The sequence below is a fragment of the Pteropus alecto genome, unplaced genomic scaffold (assembly GCF_000325575.1).
Source record: "Pteropus alecto unplaced genomic scaffold, ASM32557v1 scaffold210, whole genome shotgun sequence".
NCBI lineage: Eukaryota > Metazoa > Chordata > Mammalia > Chiroptera > Pteropodidae > Pteropus > Pteropus alecto.
In genome coordinates, this window is record NW_006431288.1 from 3,749,553 (window position 1) to 3,764,833 (window position 15,281).

Here is a 15,281-nt window from a genome sequence, read left to right on the forward strand (position 1 = left end):
GGACTCAGTCACTGCAATATAGACACAGGCCTTCAAAGGACCAAGAACCAGGAGAGGGACAGAGCTGAGGCTGTTCCTTCAGGGAGCAGGCAGAATTCTCTCTAGCAGAGCTGGCTGGAGCAACTGCCCACTGGTTCTGAAGGGAGCAGGAAGGAAGGGGTAAGAGAAAGAGGGAGGAGGGGAAGAGAAGGATGGATGTGACCTGAGATGGAAAGGAGCTGCAAGAAAAATAGACCCCCAGATCCCCTGCCCTATCACAGAAGACTGAGCAGCCCAAAGGGAGGAGGCTGCAACCTCATAGGGAAGCTGGCTTCTGCAGGGGTGAGGACAGTAGGAGGCTGTGAGGTATCCTGGATTTCACATACCCGTTCTAGAGATGGCAGGACACAGCAGTATCCTGAGCCTAGCAAATCTGCAGCTTTGGGCTCTGCCAGCACACTTTGGAGCTGTTTTACCCCAGTAGGGAAGGGAGAACAGGAGGGCAAAGGAGGAGGAGGTGGCCCCTGCAGTCTGGCTGACCTTTGGAAAGCCTACAGGGTACAAATCTACTGTTCTCTGGGCCAGGTGGCACCCAGCAGGGAGCCAAGTTCAGGGCTGCCTTCGGATCCTCTGTGAGCACAGAACCATGAGGTATCCAGGGCCTGGCATGGCCCATGCCTGACGCTCATAACCTAGAGCTCTTCCATCAGGGCAGGGCTGTGGGAGAAAGGGCAGCTGAAAACGGGAGACACTCTCAATACCAGCGAAGGTACAGGAGCCCATGCAGGGAGAGCTTCAACTGGCAGAAAATCTAGCTTCCTCTATATACCTACCATATGCCAGGCTCTGTGCTGGGCATGTGACATGGAGTTCATTTAATGCTCACAATGCCGACCTGACAGAAGTACCACCATCTCCATTTCACGAATGAGCAAACCGGAAGGCTACCTGGCTCAGCCAGGTCACTCAGGTCATTCAGTCAGCAAGTGGGAGAGCTTGCATTTTCTCTTTGCCTGCCCTCATTCATGCCATCCTGCCAACCACAGGCTGGACACCAAGACCTGTCCCCCACTGCACCCCTCCCTACCACATGCACTGCACAGGTTCTGATAGCAAGACTCCTGCAGCCCAGGACCAGAGAAGGATGACAGAGCAGGCATTTCAAAGGCAGTCAGTCAGCCGACTCTCATGGGCTCTGGGCTAAGCCTCACTGTGCCTGAGACTCAGGAGGCTCTGGCTAGGTCTAGTGGCAGCTGTGGTAAGGAAAAACCATGAGTGAGCACCAGCCATCACGGCTTGTGAGTATGGGTCTTTACTGGAACCTCCTCTTCCTCCTCCTCTCTCTCCTCCTCTGGGCACCAGACTCCCAAACTACAGGCCTGTTGTCTAATAATACCAGCGACAGCCACCGCCACCTCCATCTGCCAACCTAAAAATAATCTCTGCTGAGTCCAAAAAAGGCACAGCCCCCGATAGTCCCCTAATCGCTCCTCCCTGACAAGCCAGGAGGCTCCAGGAGATTCCAGGGAGTCGGCAACTCAGGCTCCCACGGAGGCACACACCCAGAGGATGGCATGAGGAAGCCAGAGGAGAGACTCCCTGCTGTCCAAAACACAAAGCTTAGAACACTAAAAGCATGAGATGGAGAAGACGTCTGAGTCCAGAACCTCAGATCATGTCCTTGTTCTCCTTTCCAGAAGGCAAGAGGGCCAGAGGTCATCTGGACATCATTCTGCCTCCAGCAAGGACTCCCACACCCAGCCTGGCAGATCCTCAGAGAAGTCCTCACCTCCCATGGCCTCCCCATTGGTGACCTCACAGCCCTTCCAGCCCCCATTCCCCTTCAAACCTCTCAGAGTCGGAAGTCAAAGGTCAGGTAAGCCCAGACTGGCCTAGCCAGGAAACTTTCCCATCTTCTGAACAGAAAGGCACTGGAGAGGAGGGGCAGGAACAGCAGGCCTCCTTCCTCCTGTGGGTACCTCTCCTCCCTATCCCTCTCAGCTGGGTTCCAGAAGCAGCTCGTGAGGAAGCAATGCTATTAGCAGCCTTAATATGCTTTCGGCTAGATTGTCTTTCCAAGAGCCCTTTCCCCGAGAGCCCCTGACAGGAAGCAGTCAGTAATTCAACCTCAGCTCTGTTCCTTTAATGGCTCCTCAGCAGAAAGGCAAAGCCACACCCCATCTCAAGCCCTCCCCAACACCTGGGAAGAGGCCTGCACCTACTCATGTGTAACCAAATGTACACATGTGCTCTGGAGCCAGTAGGCAGGCCTGGACAGGTGAGGGCACCATGAGCTCTGCCTGCTATGGGCAACACTCCTTGAGTAAGGGGCCAGGTAGACATGATAAGTAAGTGGGAAATCAAAGTCTCATATTTACTCACAGTGAAGCGTCAGCGTTTCCTACACTGAAGCCAGAAAATGGGGACAGTAGCTCACCTCATACAATTTGTGAAGACGAGCCTGTATGCAAGCCGTCTGCCACAGACCATGTTGGTGGGTGCCTGCGATAAGGAGGGAGGGAAGGGGGACAGAAGGACAGGTCTAGAGGAAACTATTTCAGCCCTCTTGTCAGAACAGTCAGACTGGCTAGGACCTCTGTCAAAGCCCTGGCCTACATGGAATTGTTCTCCAAACCCTAATGGAGGCCCTGTCTCTGCTCACCAGTCTGCTGCTTATTCACGCAAGAGGGAACAGAAACGCAGGAGATTCCTAAGAAAAATAGGTCAGCTGCCTGAGGCCGACTGGACTGGCACCCGTGGGCAGTGCCCTTGAGGGTCCGGGCTATGTAAGCTGCCTCTCCAACCCAGCACCCTTTCCCATCTTCCCAGGGACCCAGCCCATCTCTGCTCTGGGGTGTGCTGGATAATGGGCAATGGGTGCCAGAGTCACTGGAAGACAGACCCCCTGTCAGCCTCTCCAGGAGCTCTGCCTGGGTTTGTCCACTTAAGCTTCTCTCAGGGACCTCAGACAACTGAGCTGAGCCTCCGACTTTGAAAACTTCTGGGCTGCCTAGACTCAGGTGCAGAGCCAGAGGATACGAAAAGCAAGACATCTGCTCTGAGTCTAGTCTCACTCCTACCCACAGCACTTAAGAAGGGAGTGACCCCATCTCATGCCTGTAGATGGACTGCCCTGTCCTGCTGCATTCCACACATGTACAGATATACACACAGGTGAATACAAACACACATGCACACACAGCTATGTGCACACACATACAGACACACGTACATGTGCACAGTACACACACATGCAGACATGCACACATCTCCAGACCACTTTCACCAATTACAGTTCTTTTCACAATTCAGATCCACTCTTCATATAAGCTGCTTAACCCGTCCTAGGGAGCAGACAGAAGAGAACCACTCTCCTGAGACCCTGAGCTGCAGACTGAAAAAAAACCACAGGATGTGGCAGGGAGAGAGAAGTTCATGGAGAAATGCGGTAAATCTCAAGCCTAGCCCCCTTTAGGGTTTATCTCCCAGCCCTTACTTCCTGGGCAAGGCACGCAGAAAGCCAGAGAAAGAAAAGGCCAAGGGAGAAGAGAGAGCAGTAGGCCCAGTTCTGGGAGCCACACCCTGGCTGGGCGGGCAGAGAGGAGAGAGAAAACACAGGCATGGGGAGAGAGCAGTGCCAGGAAAGAGGGAGGGCAGAGATGCTGGGTTTCAGCATCTCTCCAGCTAGGCAGCCTCTGCTTCTTGGATAACCAGATACCGGCTTTCTGTCTCAGAGCCATAAACATGAAACCACCCAGCTCTGGGACCTGACAACTCCAAGTCTAGCACATGTTGGGCCTCAGGCCAGCAGCTGAAAGCTGATTCTTCTCACAGCCCTCCACCATGCCCCTTCCAACACATCCCCTCCTCAGCTTCTCCCCAAGGTACAGCTGCCAGACACACCCCTGCCTCTAGTGTGTGTGTGTGTGCTAGGGACACACACATGCATGCACACATATACACCACTTGGCCACTTCCTGAGCCAAGTCCTTCTTAGCTGATAGGATGTCCATGAGGTCTTGCTAGAAGCCTTGAGGTCTAAATCTCCCTCCCATTTTTATTACCAAAGGAAAGAACGTAGGGGCAAGGCCAGGGAGAGAGTAGAGGACACTAGTCCAGCTACCAAAGAAATCTGAGTCAGAAATCCACTTTATTTGGGGATTCTGTAGACATGGATAACCCAACCACAGAATCTGTGGTAGACAGAAGGAGGCAGCCTTGGGAATCAAGGCCCAGAGTCAGTCAAGCATGACCTAGGGTCCTCCCTTGAGCTTGCTCAGCAAATGTCTGGGACGCTGAGACTCCAGTCACCATTTTCCAGGTTCCAGATATCTCTCTAGTTTCTCTCTTTTCCATACCCTCCCCAACCTCTCCAGTGATCTCAAGTCCCTTCAGACACACAATTGAAGTCAAAAGGAGGAAAGAGCATATCCTTACCTCTGTCCATGCCCAACAATGCCTAAGGGGCCCATTGTACCCTTGCACCCCTCTGCTAGAGCAGCCCCTGCTTCAGGCAAACCCTAAGAATGGCATCTTGAAGTCCCTCCCACTCAGGAATCTCCCCGGAAGTCACCTCTGCCAGTCAGAGAACAGCTGAGCTCTCACACAGAGCCAGCAGTTGAACACTGTTGGTATTTCTCGCTCGAGCAGGCGCCTGCCACACAGGTCTCCTTTCTCTCCCTGCAGAGGCTATGAAGCTATGACCTGCTAGCCTCCTGGGCTCCCCATGTCCGTCCCTCAAGCCTCTGGCCACTGACAAAATTCCAGTTTTGCAGATTTTTCAAAGCTTTCCAAGCAGCCTGGAGACCTGCATCCCCTCCACACATCAACCTAGGCTGAAATGGATAAAAGGTTCTCCCCAGACAAGGTCAGCCCATGAAAGGGTACTTGGTTCCTGATAGAAGCAGCCTTCTGAACTTCCCCCTAAGTCATAACCAAGCCCCAATGTCCTGAATGGCCAATGAGAAGAAATCGAGAAGGGGCCTGGAACCTCAACGATAATGAAATCATTAATAATAATAATAAATGTTGACATTTATTGAGTACTTACTATATAACAGGTAGCCACTCATTTCTTTATAGTGCTAATGTTCACAAAGAAAAAAAACCCTACAAGCTCATCCTGTTAACTCCATTTTCCATTGAGTCAAGTGACATTTAGAGAGCAACTTGTCCAAGGTCACAGGACCAGCAAGTGGCAGAGCCAGGATTTGAATCCAGGTCATTTGACTCTGGTCCTAAGTCTTTAACCACCACACATAGAGCCTCTTTAGGCTAAAAAGACCCCAAGACTAATAAGGAGTGGCAGGCTGGGGTGCATGTCAAGCTATCCCGGACAGAAGGACCTCTCCACATACAGAAAGAAGGCATAACCTTCATGCTCAACAGCATTCAACATTGGGAGATCGTTCCTTCTGTCTGGCCATTCTATATGTTGCTGCAATATAGACTCATTTTCCTTTATTCTGTCCTTAAACTTGAAAAAAATCTATTCCCCTCACCCTGACTTGTCAGCTTTGGAGGCTATTTCAGAACCTCCCTTCAGTGTCTCTTTTTTATTCAAAGATCCCAGCACATCCTTCTGTGCTTTCAGTGACAGTCCCATAGCAGGAACATACCAAGAAACAGAGGGGTGGAGGACGAGGGCATTGGAAGACTACAAGGAAATAGGAGAAAGAAGATTGAGGCTAGAGACAGATTCTCAGGCACAACTTGACCCGCCTCACACCCATCCCCATTCCATAAACTCTTGCAGTCTCCCTAGCCTCAGTTTTCCCACCCGACAAATGGAGAGTTTTAAAACTATCCAGGTCAACAACATACCATTTAACAAAATCACCCTTACCTTAACCCTGCTCTGGTTCTGTTTTCAGACCACCCCCTGCCCACCCCCCTCACCCCATCCCCCACTCCCCGCCAAATAATCGCATGGGAGACATTTCATTGCAGAAACTTTCTCAAATCACTTCACTCCTCCCTCTTACACATCCCTAGACAAGGTGGTGAGAGGACCCTGTAAAAGGCGCCTCCTGCCTATCCCTTCTGCCCTCCTGCCTACCCCTTCTGCCCTAGCGCAGCTAGGAGTGGGTTCTCTTCCCGGCGGGTCCCCCCTGCTGACTTCCACCCATCCACCGTTCCTCTCTCGCAGCCATCTCATCCGGGCTTGTGAACTTGCCCGCAGCTGGGTCGTGTCTGTCCGCTGAGAACCGTGAGCTCAGAGTCCTGGCACCCTCGAGCTCCTCTCCTACTTCCATACATGGGCCGAGAGCTCGGGGTGCCACCCAGAGGTTTGTAGGTCGTTTTGCCCGTCTCCAGAGCAAAAGCCCGCGCGTTCACGCGCGCATCACCCAACTAGCTTCGTTGGCTTCCTTTTAGCCTCTTCCACAGCTCAGACGGGAGAAAAGGGAAGGAGAAAAAAACCTCTCTCCGCTCCAAGATGCAGCAGTGGGGACACCCTCCCCCACTGCCCTTGCACCTAGGCACCTCAGCCTTGCAGCCTGGGAGGACTGCGTCGGGTTGGCCCGGCTGAGGTGCGCTCCCAGGGAACTTTTACCTGACAGGGACCAGGTGCGGCTCAGACGCGGGCGCCTGGCAGGGCTAAGCAAAACTGGACACTTCTCAGAGCCCGCCGAGGGACCTCGCGCTTAACCAGCTCTTTTACTCTCTCGGGGCTCTGTGCGCCCCCAGCTCTGCGAGGAGAATCCGACCTCCGGCTGCCAAGACGTGTGGTCAGGAGGGGCGCGAGCTGGAGCGGTGGGCGCCCGCAGGGTGGAGAATCCTGTCCCTTAGCCGTGGGTGCCGAGAATCCCAAGGCTTTGGGTCGCGCCTCCCGGCAAGGGCCGGTCTGCAGAGCGGTGGCGCTGCGCGGGGCGCGAGCGTGCTGCAGCCTGCCCGAACACCCGCAAACTCCCCGGCAGCCAGAGTTAAGGAAAGCCACCGACTCCCCAGTGCTGGAGGAGGCGGCTGCTCTGGCTAAGGCAAGGGACTCGGAAAACCGGTGTGAAGCCCTATGGCCGAAGATGGGCAAAGTCGTCTCCTATTGCAAGGGTTCTTTTCCCGAGTACCCGGCAGCCGGTGGGCTGGGGCCCATTCCCGCCTGACCCTTCAGCCCGCTGCTCCCAGCCCTCCCAGGCTGTGCCCCGGAGCGCGCCTGACCCGAGCCCAAGCCTCGCCCGCGAAAAGGCGCAGCGCTCGGCGGGGCCTGGGAGCCAGAGGCGGAGAGGAAAGGAATGAGAGCGCCTGCAGGGGCAGAGCAGGGACACTGCACTTCAACTCACCTTGAGCCGCAAGACCTCGGGTGCTGATCACACTTGCTATCAAAGTGGCCACATACCAAATCATAGTACTACCGCGCGCCAGCCAGGAGCCTCATCCTATCACAAAGTGCTTCTGCGCCGCACACTTCTCGCCCGAGCGCCTGCTCACGCCTGCTCGTGCCCGCCTACGCCCCGCGCCAGTGCTCCTGCAGCCCTGGCGGCCCGCTCCCCATCCCTCCGCGGCTCCGCTCGGCTCGGCGCGCAGCCTCCCCGGCCCCAGCGCAGCGGCACCTGCACTACCAGCCCAGGCAGAGCGCAGCCAGCACCACGGTGAAGCCTAGCCGGGCCAGGCCTCCGGGACCGCCCCTTTCCCCCGCCCATTGGTCACCGCCCACAAGCCTCAAGGTCTATTGGCTCAGAAGTCCGTCCGTCATGGCGCGGAGGCGAGTCTATTTCAAGGTGCGTTGAAGTGTGGCGAGCACAGAGCCGCAGAATCATGCGCATTGCCAGAGAGAAGGCGTTGTAGCGGCTCTGCTCTGTTCTCTTTACTGCTCACACTGCATGGCAAGTTTCTGGTAAAGGAAATGGTAGCTTCTCTGCTTGATAACGGGACCCTGGGAGTCTCAATTACCCCTGACATTTCTTAGGGGACGTCTCCCCCGCCCATCCAGGGAATCCAACATCCGGTTTCCATCCAGCTAAAAGCAATTCCCGGGAGGACGATGCTGATTCAGTAATGGGGAAACCCAGGAACGCGCAGCCTGGGAAAGCTCGGGAACGTCCTTCGCCGGAAATCTGTTCAAAGAGGTCATGCACAAACTCCCCCACCCCCACTCCCTTCCACACACGTACACGTTTCCCTCTAGAACGCACTCCCTCCTACCCAAATGTGATGTTAAGCTCCATCCAGCCTGAAGGCAGGGTAATGACTAAAACGACCCCTGAAAGTCGCTCAGATTTAGAATGAGTCATTAGCTCAACTGCAGGAGTGTCACAGACCCCCTCTGGAACATACGTACTCACATTGCCACCCCCAGAGCAGGTCAATGTTCCTCATCATTACTAAATCTCAACTTTGAGCAATAAAAGTTTTTTCTTTCTCCTATAAAAGGCTGCCTCCTCATGTTCAAGATTCCTCCTCTCCCCACCTAATTGGGATCCTAAACTCCATCTCAGCAACATAAATCTAAGGTGGATTTGGGGAGCATTTTAGGAGTCTGAGACAGAGGGACACAGGGAAAGGGGAAGATGGGCTTCTTATTCCTATGGGAGAAGACAGATGAACAAATGAGAAGGACTTTATACTTCCCAATCTCTCTAACCTCTCTTCATCCCCTCTCCCAGTATGGTTGTATTTGCAGAAGAAATAAATGAGTGTCATGGAAACATCTAGTATAAACAATCACCTCACACCAACGTTCTGAGGCTGCGATGAAGACGTCTGTTCTTTCAGGAGTGAGAGCAGTGATGAGAGTGGCAGAGCTTCCTAGGATGGGATTTGGGCCAAGGAAGGGAGACAGAGGGATAGTGAAGGAGAGCTTAGGAATTTCACCCTCTCAAAGTACTTCTTGGCCACAAAGCACTGGCTCCAGGACATGAAGCTCCCAACAGAACAATAAGGAGAATTGCTTCTGGGAACATACACATTCGCACAAATAACATACATTGAACACTGGAAGAACAGCCTTCCCTGAAACCTGAACCTTCTTAACTCACTGCCAGCCAGGAGATGGAAAGCTGGAAAGATGGAAAGCAGAGCAGCAAATATATTGGTAAAGTTTTAGCACTGGATGTAATCTAAAGAACCAGAACCCATGAATAATCTCCTACTCTACCATACCACTCCAGTCATACAAACACACTCAAGATGCATAACTCTGGAGGCATCTCTCACCGAGCCACTGGTTCTCTTTTTCTGCTAAGATGCCTTTCTTAGGGATATGAAGTGAGTGAGTTGGAAGATCTAGGCCTCCACTGATAGACTAATTTCAAGTAGCATACCCAAGAAAGACAAGTCCACCCTCAATATATATACACATACACACCCATATGCATGCTTTCCCAAGGTCCTAGAGCTATAAATCCTATTGAGACCCATTTGCAGAACTGGTGATAGCAGGATTCTTCTCCTTTCAAAACCTCTAGGCAGCTAACTGGCCTAGAGAGAAATGCCGAATTATTAAGGCCTAGCCCCAGTTTCTAGCCCTTTTTAGGTACAAAAAAGGCAGAGGAGTGAGAACCATCTGTTCTCAGAGAAACATTCTTCCAGTGGCCTGCAAGGTAAAAGAAAGAATAGAGCCACTCTCACCATCATCTTGATTGTGTTTGCTTGGCTGTCTACTTTGTCCTACTTGGTGTGGTAGTTTCTGCTAGGGAATTAAAACTGTCAGGGGAAGGCAGGGAAACACATAAAGAGCTTAAGAGTATGAGTTAGGTTGGGAAGGGCTTCAAAGGAACTATCTAAAAAGGATACTCGATTTCATCTGAATAAATCTATTGGAAATGGAGTGGAACAAAGGAGTGAAGGCAGAAATTTTAGATACAAAGAAGAAGTTAGCACCATCATCAGATATGTCTCAGTTTGGATTCATATCAGCTCAAGAGGGACATACTATATCAGGTCACAGTGAGGAATAAGACCAACTAAGTCTTTCCCTCTTAGCATAAGGCTAATCTCTGGACCCAGGAAGGATGGCAGACCCTTCTTGGTATGGACATCTCCATTAGAGGATTGAAAGTGAGCATGGATCCCAACTGTCCAAGAGGGACATGAGAGAATAACATGAACTACTCCATGAGCAGCTCATAGGTGTACCTGTTTAGTCATTGATGTCACTAATAAATGCAGTGTATGTGCATCAGGTATGGCAGCATATGTTATCCCTTTTACATTTTAGAAATATGAAACGCTAGTCTTACCAGTTACTCCATGAAAAACCACATCTAGCCACCTTCCCAACTGGAGGATAAGTGATAAAGGTGGCTGACAAAGCCTTAAGTCTAAGGAAAGAGGAAACCATCCTTACTCCCTCCTCATATCCACTGAGCAAGTAGGACTCAAAAAAAATGGTTCTCTCATGTATCACCTTTTACCCTCCTCAGAGGTTCCAGAACTCTTTGTAGAATCTAAGTTAAGATAGTTGTTAGGACAGCTGCTTGTGAGGAAAAGAGGCATCTCTAAATCAAAACAATTTACCTAAAATGAACACCAAAGAGCACCTTGAGTGTTTATAGAATTCAGAAACTATATCAGTTATCTTGCCATATAAAAAAAAAAAAATCCCAAAATTTAGTCACTTAAAACAACGAGGGTCATTTGTTTGCTCACAAATATGCAATTTGGTCAGAGCTTGGTGGGGACTGCTCTTTACTTCATACGACATCTGACCAACTAGGGGATGGAAGTCACACTTTCAAGATGGCTCACCGACATGGCTAGCAAGTAGATTTTGGCTGTTAGCCAGGGCTGTAGGCAAAGAACTATAGTCCTTCTCCATATGGGATTCTCCACAGGCTGCTTAGGCTTCCTCACAGCATGGAGGCTGGGTTCTAAGAGCTGGAATTCCAGAAGAACCAGGTGGAAGGTGTATTATCCTTTATGTCCTAGCTTTTGAAGATGCAATGTATCACTTCCGCCAAAGTCAAAGCCCTGTTCCAATTCCCAGGCAGAGAATATAAATCCCTACCTCTCAATAGGAGCCAAGTCCACATCCCATTGTATGACGAGATCGTGGTATGGGAGGTTATATTGCAGCCATTTGAAAGTGATACAGTCTGCTGTGAAAACAGACTTTAAAATTTAGACAAAAATGAACTCTAGCAGAAATCCCTAGAAAGAAAGGGTTTGCAAACAGTATTTAGGTCTTAGAGTTTTCTCACTTTAAACAAGCTGCTGCCACCAGTCCCAGGAACACTGGAATGTAAGCTTGACCCTTATAAAATTCTCACCCATTTGCAAAGTAAATCCTTTTACTTTGTTTTTTATTCATACACCAAAGCATGTTTTAAAAGAATTTGCAAGGAAATAAGAAAATTAAAAAAAAAATGGTTTTCTGAAATATAAATATCTAATCTTAAGATCTGATACAGGAAAAATGGAGAAAAGCTTTGCAGGATTCTCAAACTTCCTCATCATAAGAATTTTCCATCTAGGCTTAAAATGCTCACAGAACTTTGCAGGTACTTTGTTTGGCTTCTTTCTCTTCCAGATCCCTGTTTGTCTCTTGGGCAGGTGGTCTCTGGTTATAAGTTGTTTTTCTGGACTTGAGTAGCTTTCCTAAGAGTCCATTTGGCCCTCTCCAAAAATAAATTCTCGAAGACTTTTTCTTATTAAAACTCAAACTTCATTATGATTCAAATTTTCCAGAATATCCGGTGTTCCCTTACTTGGTTGCAGTTCCCCTAAAGGCTACATCTTTGGTTGAGTGGTAGTGACTGCTCCAGAGACAACTCCAGTTCTTGCAGGCTTAGGACACCTGTTCCAACACCATAGGATCATTTTATGATATCTCATCCAGATGAGTCCCCAAGCATGGAAAGAGGGTCTATCAAGACCCATTCATTACAAAGGGGCAACTTAACATTGCTTAACTGTACACTAACCATCATACGCATATGGTAGATAACCCACACCATGAGAGGGTAGGAGATGATACTCTCCCACATCTTGCCCATGCATCTACAGAGCAGAATTCTCTCACACTGAGCCTTAAGTTGGAGTTCTTATAGATGTGTTTGTATCATTTTACATAGAAATTAATTGATAAAGAAACTAGTTCCTGGAATTTTAGCCAAACTGTATTCATTTCTTGTCTGACTAAAAGGAGAACAAGTTCTTGCTCAAGGAAGAAAGTACATTCGTAGTTTAGGATGGGCTTATCTGAAAACCAGATAGACAGCTCTCTTAGCCGTATCAACCCCATTACTCTTTCTTCTTGGCTTTCCAGGCCATCTCTGAACAATCTCAAAGAAGATGTGTTTTATGTTTTTGTGGCTTTATCTAAGAATGTAGAAAATAGGTTCTCTACTTTGCACCAAATTTCCGACAGAATTTTAGGAGCCCTAATGACAGCCCTCCTTGTGAAGTGCCCCACAGGTATATGCTGCCATCGGTCTTCAGCAAACTACACCTCTGGCTGAATCATAGAAAATGTGATTTGCTGGGCTCCCAGACAACTCGGGCCCACATGAGTGTACCCTCACCTGCTCAGGGCTAAAGGCTCCCCAGCAAGTTGCTGGAAGAGGTGGGCAGCAGTGGCCCCCACTTACACACTCTGGCATTTAGGAGTCTAATAGATAGCTAGGAGTCAGGGCTCTGCTGAATCATCTGAGCTCTGGCCCTAGCAGGCTGGGGGCCTGGGTCATTCTTTTGTTTGAATTATGCTTTCTCCATCTATAGAAGGGACGGTATAAGGTAATAGGAATAAAGGTCTGCAAGGGAGAGAAATCTAAAGGTTCTTATGTGCTATTTCTCTGTCACAGACTCTCCAACAGTCTCAAGTAATAGTCCAGTTCTCTGTCCCTGTTACATTATGTAGGAGAGAAAGTGAATCTGGCCTTATCCAAGAGTTTAAAGATTCTTGAATGGCCAGGAATTCTAGTATAGTACAGAAGCTTCTGCAGAAGCACATAAAGTCATGGACCAGAGCCACTGTCATCACTGAAATTGGCAAAAGGTTGATGTGAAGAGGATCAAGCAGGTACAGGGAATCAGCCAAAGAACAAGTCATGCTAGAAATCAGTAAATGGAAAGATCATGGACCTAGGCTCAAGAAGCACCAGAAGAAGGAATTCTCCAATTAACAAGTAGCCACAGAACACCAATATGCCGTCAGAACTGTGCTAGCTATTGAGAAGGATAGAAAAGTGACAAACCACAACCTCTATCATTCAGAAGCTTAGCATCTAGCCGGAAAAGTAAGGCTAACCATTTGCACAACACTAAATAAACTCTGTCATACATGGAACCTAGAGAGAGATTGTGACACAGGCATGAATTGCCATAGAACCTCAAGAAGGTAAAGATAGTAGAGATAGGTAAGAGCTGAGTGAAAGAAATGGGATATGCAATAAATCTTAAATAAAGGAAAGGAAAAGGCTGAATGAATACAAGGTACTGCAGTCAAGGGAAACTGCTGGCCTATAGCCACCTAAGGGCAAAAAGCTAGTCTATCTAATTTACTGCTATCTAGTAGCCCTGGTGCCACCAGGTAGTGGGTGTTGAGTAGAGATTTATGGGGAATTACTGAAGTGGAATAGGTGGCATGGTTGGCAGGTCCATGCACAAGGAAAAGGCTTCCATGTTTAGAGCAGAGACTGTGTACAGGGAAAATGAGTGAATAGGTCAACTAGGAAAGATAAGAAGGAAGAGTTGGCAAATAGGAGTAACTCAAGTGTTTGTGGGTTAATTAGAGAGGTAAGGAGGGAGGAGGTGAGAAACAGGTCTGGGCCTTTAAAAAAGCTGAGGAGAAAACATCTCTCTTGGCTCAAATAAAACCAATAAGCAAAGAGGTGGGGGACAGGGAGTGACAAAAGGCTCAGACGATGGTGTGAGAAAGAGTTGTGCTTCTGTTTTGGACCCACAGATGGATAGGCTGTGGGTGGGGGAGGAGAATAAGCTCTGGAGCCACAGCTGGAGGGCTTCAGGGGGGTCTATTTCTGGCACGCATTCGACCCAAGACCTCTCATTCTTGGACCCTCCACACTTAGTTCTCAACCCTCACACAAAAGGGCCTTGTGCATGAGTGCTAGAATATGCCAAATGAATCTTTATTCGATCGCCCCCCACCCCTCGCTTCCCAGAGCCTTGGCATGAGCATCACTCTACCAGGTGCAGGAAACAGGAACAGAGGAGCTGTTGCAAGAAGAGAGGACCAGAAAGGAGCCAGACGTCAAATGGAAACGTCGGCCCTGCCCTCTCCTTCTCCGGTATCCATTACCCGCTGCTGCCTCCTCTCTGACTCTCCCTGTTAGCCACTCCCCTACCCTCATCCCCTGCCCCTTTGTCCCTGTCCCCATCCTTATTTCACTGCTCTCTCTATTATGAGACCTCATTTCTCAATTTTTTTGTCCTTCTCTTCCTCTCTGTTCTGCCTCTTGTTGTTTTTCGGAATGGTATGGAGAGCCTAGAAACAGAACCAGACTGATTCTTGTAAGAAACATCCATGACAGAGGGTACCACAGCAACAAGTTTCCATGGCACTTGGACACAGATAAATATGGTATAAAGGAGTGATTACTGGACTCAGAGTCACATCCCTGCCTTACCTTACCAACACCGTATCCTTAAGCAAGTTGTGTAACTTCCGTAAGCTCCACTGGGAATTTCATAAATGTCCAGCCATTTAATCAGCAACTGGCATTCACAAATATATATTGAGTACATATAGCGAGCCATGCACTTTACTAGGTGCAGGCTGAGGAATGCAGACATGGTTTCTACCTTCACAGAACTTACAATTAATAGCCCATAGGATTGTTTAGAAGAATAGAGTGAGCAAAGAGATTAGCACAGTGGCCAGTCTATAGTAAGTATTCAAGAGGTACTGTGCACAGAAGGCATACCAGAAGCCCAGTGAGAAAAGCAGTCTGGCCTCTATATCCCCCATGAGATGCAGCTGCTACTGCACTGGTTCAAATTAAAAGAAGTTCTGCTGAACTTCTAACCTTGCTTGCAGCCCAACATCTGTCTCTAGGTGGCTAGAAACTAGGGAACAACATCGGATAGTACAGAATCATCAGAACACAGGACTGCTCAACCCAGAAAGGCCCACCTATATGGGAGATTCTGGTATGTGTGCTTGAGAAGCATGTATTCTTGGGGTAGAATGGGAGAAATATATAAATAGTGATGGAAACTACTGGGGGAGGGAGAAGAATTCACCAGAGCCCTGACTTCTGAGGGCTTAGAAGCTAAGCCCCCTTCTCCTCCCTTTCTAGGAAACCAGCTTGGAAAATCCCATGGACTAGAGGGTGTTCACAGCTACCAGGGAAGCCTAGGGACAGAGGGTTCTGTGGTCAGAGGCCAGGTAAGGCACTGCAAGAGAG

General features: G+C 49.4%; 1 protein-coding gene across 15 annotated transcripts in view; it reads right to left on the reverse strand.

Annotated features, from left to right (window-relative positions):
• The window catches only part of IGSF9B (immunoglobulin superfamily member 9B), a 58,422-nt gene extending 50,872 nt beyond the window's left edge, over positions 1-7,550 (reverse strand). For all 15 annotated transcript variants that reach the window (XR_003043058.1, XR_001517840.2, XR_003043055.1 and 12 more), the window contains exon 1: positions 7,257-7,550. Coding sequence is in view for 7 of the 15 variants with exons in the window: in XM_025039607.1 (XP_024895375.1) it covers positions 7,257-7,320 (64 nt within the window). In the remaining 8 variants the exon portion in view is untranslated. The remainder of the gene's footprint in view (positions 1-7,256) is intronic.
• Positions 7,551-15,281: the final 7,731 nt, after the last annotated feature.